General features: G+C 39.7%; 2 protein-coding genes across 2 annotated transcripts; one reads left to right on the top strand and one right to left on the bottom strand.

The window, feature by feature from the left end:
• Positions 1-368: 368 nt before the first annotated feature.
• Positions 369-7,450, top strand: LOC308074327 (kelch domain-containing protein 1). The gene is made up of 14 exons (XM_080413737.1): positions 369-482; positions 2,931-3,072; positions 3,171-3,241; positions 3,581-3,698; positions 3,883-3,995; positions 4,163-4,250; positions 4,411-4,494; positions 4,776-4,856; positions 4,983-5,041; positions 5,850-5,968; positions 6,063-6,135; positions 6,268-6,352; positions 6,813-6,865; positions 7,044-7,450. Exons 2-14 carry the CDS (start codon positions 2,947-2,949, stop codon positions 7,183-7,185), a joined length of 1,212 nt encoding a protein of 403 aa, XP_080269863.1. The 5' UTR covers positions 369-482; positions 2,931-2,946; the 3' UTR covers positions 7,186-7,450.
• A 172-nt stretch (positions 7,451-7,622) lies between these two features.
• Positions 7,623-11,324, bottom strand: LOC308074328 (uncharacterized protein). Its single transcript, XM_080413738.1, has 3 exons — positions 9,950-11,324; positions 9,556-9,611; positions 7,623-8,741 (listed from the first exon to the last, which is right to left on the bottom strand). Exons 1-3 carry the CDS (start codon positions 10,460-10,462, stop codon positions 8,642-8,644), a joined length of 669 nt encoding a protein of 222 aa, XP_080269864.1. The 5' UTR covers positions 10,463-11,324; the 3' UTR covers positions 7,623-8,641.
• Between the last annotated feature and the right edge of the window lie 243 nt (positions 11,325-11,567).

Genomic DNA, 11,567 nt, shown 5'->3' on the forward strand with positions numbered 1-11,567 from the left:
GTACTTCAAGTATATTTTGATGCCAATACTTTGTACTTTTATTCAAGTAACATTTTGAACACAGGCCTTTTACTTGTAACAGTGTATTTTTATATTGTGGCGTTGCTACTTTTACTTATAAGTGAAATATCTGAGTACTGCTTCCACCACTGACACTAAGAGACCGCGATTGGGAGTCCTATTCACCATTTTCGATCAGACGAGTGTAACTTACAATAGACAAGTTGTCTATTGTAAGTTACACTCGTCTGATCGAAAATAAGACAACCCTCCAACGTGCACAAAAATCGTTTAACGTTACTCTCAAGTTTGCAAAACAGAGAAGCATGCATGACAACATTCGATAGGTTACCAACTTCGGTGTAACACCCCAGAGAGCTGTCAAAACATGTTCTACCTGCCAGCGCCTCATGCGCATGTTATGTTGTTTTTGTAAAGGTGAAGAATGGAGTAGCTGACCAGCTGTGGGCTTGATTTAGCATGTGAGTATGTTTTGTTTTCCAGGAAAGGTCTACCATACCATAATATCATAAAGAAATGAACTATCTGTAATATAACGGCCTAAGCTAGATTGCTACTGCATATATTCGCAATAGAAACACTGAATATTAACCCCCACTACAAATATGGTCAATCATAGCCTTGGATCAAGACTATCATAGATGTATTTTATCAATTTTGACATTTGCAGATACGAAAGTAAAAGGCAGACTCGATTAAATACATCTATCATTATCTTGATCCAAGGCTAGGACAATCAAAGTGCTTCAAATGGACTGTCAGTGTCAGGGTCCGGGTACTAGGACCCGAATTATACTTTAGTACCCTGTGGACCTGTCAGTGACTGTCAATTATAGGCTACTTGTATTTCCAAGAAGGCCCCACAACGAGAAGGCTTGTTTTTTCTGGGCTGGCAAACATTCCATAACCAGTGGACTGTCTGGAGTGTGTCTCGTATCCAGTGAGGTAAAAAGTACTCACATTTAGTAAAAGTATCAATACTGCTTTGATTGATGTACTTCTTTAGTAAGACATGAGAACAACAGTACATGGAAGTACAAATTCACAATACAAGGTCTACTAAACTGGAAGTCTCATAAAGCACTAAGCTTGTTTAAAATGAGATACCCACGCACACAAATCATAATGACATATTAGCTCCATTAAGAACCTCTCACTCCGCTATACAGCTCCGAGATGAGGTTCTATGTGGATGTCACCCAGAATCGGTGGAACGGCCGCAAAGGCTCCGCTGTTTACCCTTTTGTCAACATCGTATCCCAAAACTAATGGTAGATTCCACACCGCACGGATGTTTAAGGTTTGGTTCGGGGCATAATATTTTAGGTCCGAAGCGAAACTACCCGTTTAAATCGCTTATTTAGTCAGCCTGTGGCCATGTTTCCCATTGTAGCCGAACCGGGAGCAGTACTGGCAGCGGACGTAGGGGGGGTTTCCGGGTTGAATGGGAAACATGGCCACAGGCTGACTAAATAAGCGATTTAAACGGGTAGTTTCGCTCCGGACCTAAAATATTATGCCCCGAACCAAACCTTAAACATCCGTGCGGTGTGGAATCTACCATTAGTTTTTGGATACGATGTTGACAAAAGGGTAAACAGCGGAGCCTTTGTGGCCGTTCCACTGATTGTGGGTGACATCCACATAGAACCTCATCTCGGAACTGTATAGCGGTATAATGGAGCTAATGACATATAAGAGACAGACAGATATACACACTACTATACAGAACGACCGTCATACAATCAGCTTACAGGTTACTGGTATGAAAAAAATATGTATAAGAGAAAAAAGAGGAAGAGTTCGGGGAGGGGGGGGGGGTTGGGTTACAACTTTGACAGGGGCCATTTTCGAATTGCAGCCTCCTGAAGGTGTTTCTTTAGGGCAGTTTTGAAAGTGAGTAGGGTAAGGGTTTTACACTCCTTTACGCCTTTTGGTAGGGCATTCCACATTTTTGTTGAATAGCAGGAGAACGAGTTCATTCCCTTGTTGAGCCAAATCTGGGTTGAACATGATCCGTGGAGCTGCCTCTGGTATTATGATCGTGGACTTCATCTACGTTTTGGAAGTATTTTGACAAATACAGGGGGATCCCAATGTTGTGGCGTATCTTGAAGACCAGGCCCAATGCAAGTTGCTGTACTCTGTCCTCAACCCTAAGCCATCCAATCCTAGCAAAGTGAGCAGGGGTAGAAATACTCTGTCCGGGAAGTACAAAAGTATTGGCATTAAAATGTACTTAAAGTACCAAAAGTAGAAAGTACTCATTATGCAGAATGTCCCATTTCACAAGTTTTCAAATGTATAAAATGTATAAAAATATTTTGAAAATAGCAGATCTACAAGCTCACAATGCCGTCGCATTGCGATGCATTATGAGCTTGTAGATCGGCTATTTTCAAATGGCCGAAATGTATAGGGCTGAAGTGGTTACTGTATGTTTTGTAAATAATAATCAAAATCTACAAAGTAACTAGTAACTAAAGTTTTCAAATAACTGTAGTGGAGTAAAAGTACAGAATATCTGCCTCTGAGATGTAGTGGAGTAGAAGTAAAAGTATTGAAAATTGGAAACACTCCAGTAAAGTAAAAAATCCTCAAATGGTACTTATTGAGTAAATGTACTTAGTTTCTTACTTTACAACACTGCTCGATTCGTATCCTAGATGGAGTCTAGTAGTCTGGTCTGTTGACAGGAAGCCAGACCTGTTTGTCGACATCCAATGTCCATCCCCTCCTTCTGGACTGGCTGCTGGGCCAGTTCAGACGAGGCACAGATCCCAGACTGGTAGACAACTCGCTTCACATGCTGCAGCAGTTATAGTGCTATGACTGCTGCAAGTATGTATGCCACGTCCACACTACTCTACGTTTAGTCATTTGTTTAGTTTTACTGATTTGTTCTGTAGCACTACAAGCACATCCATGGATCTGGATGTGGATTCGGCTTCGGCACAACAGAGGCACTGCTCGGAGCTGGTTGCCCAGGAGAGAAGCGGCCACACGGCGGTGGTAGAAGGACATCTGTTGTATGTGTGGGGGGGATACGTGGTAAGATGAAATCTTATCACCAAATACCTTTGCCTATGTTTTATACATCAAACGATAAGCATGTCAATAACAACAGACATGCTGTAATTCATCCACAGTCAATTGGAGACGATGAAGTTTTTCTACCCAGTGATGAAATCTGGGTATATGACTTACATCGAGGTATATGGTAAGAGTATGAATTAATTTACACACACACACACACACACACACACACACACACACACACACACACACACACACACACACACACACACACACACACACACACACACACACACACACACACACACACACACACACACACACACACACACACAGGTATATAGTACTGTATACACATGTTAGTACACACAGTATGTTCTGATGAAGGACAACATGCATATATCTATGTATCTGTATATTTCTTTATGTTTTCATTATGTCACATTCATGTTTCTTATGATTAACTTATTGTAAGACAGAGGGAGTGAATTAATGAGTCTCCCTCCACCTTTGGTCTGTGAAGGGAAATGTTCAGCATGACAGGGGAAGTGCCACCTTCAATGTCTGGGACTTGTGGCTGCTACTTAAATGGACATATGTACATATTTGGAGGTTGTGATGACAATGGACAGACCAATCAGGTGAGCTTGAGTTCTTGAGCTTGAGGAAATTAAAGGTGATTGATTGTATGTGGATTGAATTATGAACATCATTAAAACTGGTATAGTTGCAATATGAATCAAATGTAATGTAACATCAAATACTAAATCGCCTCAAATGTAAATCAAGTCAGTTCACTGATGACCAGTGTTTGATTGTAACTAGATCTATTGTGTCAACATCCTGGATGGTAAATATGCTTGGAAGAAAGTCACACCCAACATCGGTTCTCCTCCTTCTCCTCGAGACAAACTGTCCTGCTGGGTTTATAATGGCAGGTACGAACATGGCAAATCTACTATACTTCTCTAACCAAAGGCACCCTATTGTGAAACAGAACTGAGTGCTCATTTTATGCAAATACCAATGATTCCAATTACCTGGAACTATTAACTTCTACAGCAATCACGGTTAATTGTTAAACATGTCCTTAATCACTTTGCAGGATCATGTACTTTGGAGGGTACGGCCGCAAACTACTGAGGGACATTGACAGCAGAACCAGGAGCTTCATTGTGGACGAGGCCTCTTGGGTATTATTGTTATTATTTTAGTCTTTCATTTCTTTCTTAATGCATGTAGTTCTGTCATTAGACCACGCAATGTCTGGAAAAGGCCACTCTGGTTTGTGACTGCTGGGTATGATGCTATTCTCATCGAAGGTGCCTAAAGCTACCTTTACATGATTTTTAGGTTGAAGATGTTTTCTGGGGATGGAACAATGAGGTCCATATGTTTGACCCCTCACAAGCCAGTTGGAGTGAGCCACAAACCTGTGTAAGTGTGTGTGTATGTGTGTGTGTGTGTGTGTGTGTGTGTGTATATATATATATATATATATATATATATATATATATATATATATATATATATATATATATATATATATTGTATGCATGGTCTACGTCTACATTTAACGAGCAACTGCACAGTCTAACTCAGAGTAGGTATTTTTATGAAATTGCTACAGAGATTACACTGAGCAAGCTAATCAAAAACAGCACTGTGGTTGCAGCTTTGTGTCTCTCTTGTGTTGAAGGGATATATTTTGTGCACAGGGTCGTGCCCCTGCCCCTAGGGCAGCCCATGCCAGTGCAACACTGTGTCACAGAGGATATGTGTGTGGAGGCCGAGTTATGGTGAGAATTCTACATCCATCTCAAGTCTACTGCATGTTTGCATTCAGTCATCAATAGAAAGTGGAAGATTTTTATCATAAAAATTCAGTCACCAGTACATAACACTATTCTTTTTTTTAAATGTAGGAAACCAGGACAAATGATGTTCACTGTCTAGATCTTGAATCATGGACATGGTCAGAAATGTGAGTTACTAGTGCAATAAACTTACAGACGTCATCAAATGACATACTCTTTAGAGTGGGCAGTACACACATTAGTATTATCTGACACAGGGGTGGGCAGCATTTATTTCCAGAGGGCCATACTGACTTCGATAAAGTGAGTGAGGGGCCACACATTGTACAATTGAATTGAAACTTGAAACACATAGTGCTGAATTATGTTAAAACTGCATGAATTTGGTAGACATGCCATACTACTTTAGAATAAGGTCCTTGCTTTCACAACAACAATTTTCAGTTACAAAATGATTTTATTTTACAGCTGCACTGTACTGTATCACTCTGGTGTACTCTTACAATGAAAAGATTACTTACATAAAACAATCCACGTCAATGCCGTATCAACTTTTAAATGAGCCTATACATTTGTACAGTATCTTATCTTAACTGATATGCACCACTCCAAAGGTCACTGATAAAACACATTGCATTATGTTATAAATATGGACTCAAGGCAGACTGTTTCACTGTTTCACTGTTACATTATAAACATAAAACATTTGAGTACATATGGATGGAAGAATGCAGGTATAGTACTCAAATGGTAAATATGAATTACTATTAATTGGAGTCGAGTTAAATTAAATTGTCCCAAAACCATTAACATAAATTTATGGCAGCATTTTGAAAAATGCATATACATGGACATATATTTGTACATATACAGTATGTCAAAAGGATAAAGTCCAAAATGCTCAAGAGCTTATTTCCATTGTGGTCCTTTAAGTGCAAATGTTTGTGTAAAAATGAATCTTGTATGTTCCCTCAGAGTTCCAATCTCCACCCTTCCCACCATTCCCTTGGGCAGATCATGGCATACACTCACAGCAGTTTCAGATAGTGTCTTGTTCCTGTTTGGTGGACTGAGTGTTGATTGCAAACCAATGAGTAAGACATGAATGCATTCTATTAGAATGTACTATGTCCTTGATGGGATATCATTTTATTTTATTCAATTAAAAAAACGATATTTTCCTTCCAGGTGATGCCTGGTTGCTTGATGTTGAAACAAAGAAATGGAGAGAGATTGAGCATCCGTATCAGAACAAACCAAGGTAGTTTGTATCACCTAAAGTGCTGTCATAAATGTAACTATATTCCTCTGGAAATATTGTTCTCTTGGTGATCTGCTGTGAACAAATATTATATTGAGAAAATGCTTTATACTGTCTTTTTTCCTACATTAGGTTGTGGCACACAGCATGTCCAGGCAAAGACTCTGATGTGATTGTCTTTGGAGGAAGTTGTGACTACATCCTGCTTGTTGACACTGTAGGTATTCTGAGGGGGAATACCATTGACTGTATATAAACAAATTCATACACAACTGTTTTAATCTCAGACTTTTGAACGGTTGTCTAACTGAAAATATGACAAAATAAATCAATGTGTCTCCATTAAATTACACTGGCACCAGCATAGTCCTAATTAAGTTAAGTTTAAACTTGCAAGATTATGTAAAATGCTAACCGCTTGAAGGAAACAATGAACTTTAAGTCTAAAAAGCCTAAATTCCAGAAAAATAGATTAAAGCTGAACAATTACAATTACTTTCCCAAATATATGTTTTCAGAGGGAAGTTTGCTCAATTTAGTGCCTTGGGTCTTTCCTTGGCATTCAAATGAAGTAAAAAATCTGATAAAATCCATGTTATTCATTATCTGTATGAAAATGTAAAACAGAAAATCACCCTATATAGAATAAGGAAGGTTTCATCTATATTTCTCTTCAGGGTCACTGCAATGACGCACTTGTTTTCCAGACGCAACCTTATCCCCTGTTCAGGTAAAAAGAAAAATTCAGAATTGTATGATTCACAACAGAAAAGAATACAGGAAAAATACATACTAGCAGCAGTTTTACAAAGAAAAAAAAGTATTTCATTCAGCTACCATTGTGTCCGTGACAACGTCTACTGTAAATATGGTGTAATCATATAAAATGATGTACTTTTTTCTTACAGGCTCTGTGAGGATTACATTGCAAAGAATGCGAACATCGACAAGACACTTCACAAACATCTCCCTCTCCTGCCACCTAAGCTGCTGAAAGCAGTGCAGCAGAGAATGTCTTACTATAGACCTTTGAAGAAGAAACAGCATTAGTCTGATAGACTTCTTAAAACGTTCCTTTCAATGCATTGTAATGCAGGTTTTTATTTATTTATTATTATCATCATAATTTAAGCGCTACTCCCATCAACCTTGATCATCCCAATCAGGTTACTGGAAGCATTTTTAATTTTGAAACATATTGTGAAAAATGTTATACATTTGAATAGGCCTATACTATATAGGCCTATAAGTTTTACATATATTTTATACTAAATACTATATTTCCTGCTGAAGAAAAACTTGTACTGTGACTGTGTTGAATAAATGGTACAGCAGAAAGGTTGCGTCTGATGTCTTAACAAATTACCGACCAGTTATAAATACTAAATGACACGAATGCTATATTGGCACACACAACCACCTCTTTATCATGCATGCCTTCAAGAACCGTTTCTACACCATAATTACAGCGAAACAACCATACTCTAAAGAGCGTTCACTCATGCTGCTGGTCTTACTTTAAACCACTAGGTGGCAGTAGGCCTTTGCATTGTATGTGTAGCTGAACCTTGTCTTCATCAGCAGAAAGGCAGCTGCCAACGAAGGGGCCTCGCTAAGCCCCTTGAATATCCCTATTGCCTTGCATTCCTTCTAAAGGAAGGGTGGAGAAGTGCAGGAACTGTGGTCAGGAAATGAACCTTAAGTACACAGTCCCAGCTCATATAGGCCTACCTTTTCAAAGTGGCTGCTTAATAGAAAATGGAAACTGCACAGTTGCAGCACAAGTGTATGGTGGGAAATAGTCTTGGAATGGTATCTCAATAATATTAAGCCTAATTCATATTTTGTCATACAGTGGTGTAAAAACTAAGAATTATTCATCACTGGCTATTGTATGTGTGTAAATAAAACGGTGAGTGTTGAAGCTACAAGAGAAACAATCTTAGCCAAAACTATCTCCATTACCCATTAACAGAGAAGGGAAAGTAAAGCAGTTAATTGGTTACTTGATAACTGACTGCACTGCACACCTTGTGAGTAACAGTAACAGTTGCAGGGGGTGACAGTGACACCTTGCCATTGCAGGTGTAAAAAACCAAGGCGTCCTCTGTCAGTTGACACCTCTTTATCTAAGTGAAGAGTCTTCTTGGTGCAATTACAAATTTACAACAACAAAAAATAAAATCTCTTTGGTTCTGACATTAAAAGGGAGACATCACTCTGTTCCAAGGTGTGTGTGCAGAGGGGTAGATACTAGATACTGATAGATTAGAACAGGCCTCTAGATCAATTAGACAACTTAAAAACCCAGACAGACATCCATTCCATTCTTGATGTGCATAAAACCTTTCTCCATAGATTGTCAGAATTTATTGTGACTTCATTATCAATGAAGTCACAAACACTACTTTGCCTTTTCCAAGGGCAAGGCAAAGTAGCTCACATGTCCAAAAAGGTCGCCCACCCCTGCACTGGGTGGTATAGTGTTTGTTATCTCTGTTGGGGGTCAACTAAACTCTCTCTCAATAGTATCCATCAGTTCCTCTTCTGATCCATCGAACAGTACAGGCATGGTGAGAGAGGGGCCATGGCAGTTGTCAAGAGATCTGGGGAGCATATCAACAAGAGGTGATTGATTGATTGATTGATTGATTGATTGAAGTACTTTATTTAGAAAAGACATGGAAAAAGTACATGGAAGTACAGTTAACAATACACGGAGGACTGGATAGCCCATAAAAGCACAACAGCTTGTTTCAAATGAGATCCCCACGCACTTAGGTTAGGTTAAGACTTTGACAGGGGCCAGTTTGCAATTGCAGCAAGTGTGTGTGTGTGTGTGTGTGTGTGTGTGTGTGTGTGTGTGTGTGTGTGTGTGTGTGTGTGTGTGTGTGTGTGTGTGTGTGTGTGTGTGTGTGTGTGTGTGTGTGTGTGTGTGTGTGTGTGTGTGTGCGCATGTGTGCGTGTTGGGATATATATAGACCAAATTGATAGTATTGTATTTTTGTCTGTCATTAAATGTTTCGATGAATGGAGTACAAAGAACCCCAATGGAAACAAGCCATAGTGCTTTCTTGGGTTTAAAATCCTCTAAACAGACCTGTATTGAACTGTACTTCCCTGTGCTTCACTTTGGAAACTGTTAATAAAGTATTCAATCAATCAATGATCTGGTTTTGACTTAAAGGCACAAAATGGAAATGGCTTGTTTGTCAACGCCTGAAATACAATCTAGGTTGTAAACAATGGTTTGGTATTTCAATGGGCTACTTTAAGGTAAATGTGTTGTAAACAATGGTTTGGTATTTCAATAGGCTACTTTCAAGGTAAATGTGATCCGTCCCTGGGCGGCTTTTACTACAGAACTCTACGTGTGCGCATCACTGAGCTCTAAATCAATAATTGAGCAGATCTACTTACGAGTGTTGTTCTGATCTAGGAAGAGAGTCCACACAAGGACCCTTTGTTAACGAACCCTGTCAGAAGAACAGTTCACACAATAATTATGATTCTCGTCTATTGACCAATTATTTTACACAACATAAAAAATAGTGTGTCAAAGTCAAAGATATTCCAAAATTGTATAGCCCATACATGTTGAACTTATGAATTGGGACGTTCTGTTGTATGAGTAGGCTACTTTCTACTTTTGGTACTTTAAGTACATTTTAATACCAACACTTTTGTACTTTTACTTGTAACAGAGTATTTCTACATGATACTACTACTTACTTAAGTAAAGAAAATAGTACTTTTTCCACCACTGAACAATTGTAATGTAGCCTAATCTATGTAAAGATAAATATAATCTTACATTCTGGAAGGGAGGCGTGTGTTTCCTGAAGTTGCCGAACACACCGTTGCTCTTCTTGTTTACATCCACAGAACCACTGTCTGGGCCACGTGGCTCTTCGCACAATTCTGTTGTTGGCAACAAGTGGGGGGTTGAATGAAAGTCACCATCCACGTGGTGGACCCGTCTAAAATTACACAAACCGTATGTCTTGGATCGAATGTACGATTTCCTGGGGCTGTTTTTCCTTTTAGCAAAATCCTCATCATGGTCCTGATCGTAACTTGCCAGAACCCGGTCCGATTCCACAATAATGTCATGATCGTCCTCCACAGAACAGTCAGAGTCGTGTCCCTCACTGTGACAGTCCATCGCGTTGGTCACTTTTGTACCCATGTTGGGTATTTTCAATGACCTGAAAGAATGGCTCTCCAATTTGGGAGAATAAGTGTCATCTCTTTTGGGGACATTTATGATTTCACTGACACATGATGCAGGTGCGACCTTCTTCCCTCTGCTCGTCCCGCTGCCCATGACTGTCTAGCCCAGTGGTTCGAGACCCAAAAGAGAAATTCTCCCTGCAGTCTCCCTGCAGTGACCCAAACTAGTGAAAATAGCCAATCTACAAGCTCACAACGCCTCGCAACGCGCTGTGAGCTTGTAGATCTGCTATTTTCACTATACTTCTTAAAATATATATGAATGAAATTTGAACATTTTGGATAAAAAAAATCTTTTGCAATAATAATTAAAAAAAAGGAAATGAAAAAAGGGATATTTACTCGCAACCCATAAAAATGGTTACGTGACCCACAAATGGGTCCCGACCCAGTGTTTGGGAATCAATGGTCTAGCCTACATAATAATGATCAGCCTACAGAACTGAGTCTACAGCATAGGCTACACAACGTCATGGGGGATGCAAGGGCACGCTCCCATTTCCAGATTCCCTCAACCCCCCCACAACCACAACACAAGTGCTGCCAAGGTTGAAAATTAACTGAATTAACTGCTTTCCACACAGTGGGGGACTGGCATTCACTCTGACTTAACTTGAGGCCAGCTGTACTGAACTGTACTTTTCTGCGTTTTTTTTGTTGCAAACTGCTAAATACAGTATTAAATCAATCAATCAATCAGCTTTCGTAAAGGTTCATTTCAATAACAAAATTCCCACAGAGCAAATTGAAAGCATAGCAGCAGCCCCCTCCGCCTACTGTAGGCTATAGTATCCAGACGTCCTGCTGTCATGTAACTCCTCTGGGATCATAGGATAGCCTCTCATTATTGGACGGTGACTTTTCAGTAAGACTTGAAAAAAATCCATATTGTTGCGCCTTCACAGCCGAATGACACCCCCCACCATGACTCAAAGTAAGTTTTGAGCAGAGACGGACTCTCAATCTCTCATCTCATGAAGAAGCGCAGTGCACCAACGGTCCATGGAGCTCAACAGTTGGCCAAAAAGAAGAGAAGAGAAGGGACCGTTACATAACAGGCTCAGACACCGTGGAGAAAACTCCGCCTTCTCCATCAAATTTATAGACCAAAGAAACTCCCACACTGTTTCGATTATTTCTATTGGATGGGAAACAACCCTCAACTTCTACTTTAAGAGCCTTGCACGAGGGAAACATTT

This window comes from Gymnoscopelus braueri, assembly GCF_963280865.1.
Source record: "Gymnoscopelus braueri genome assembly, chromosome: 19".
Classification (NCBI taxonomy): domain Eukaryota; kingdom Metazoa; phylum Chordata; class Actinopteri; order Myctophiformes; family Myctophidae; genus Gymnoscopelus; species Gymnoscopelus braueri.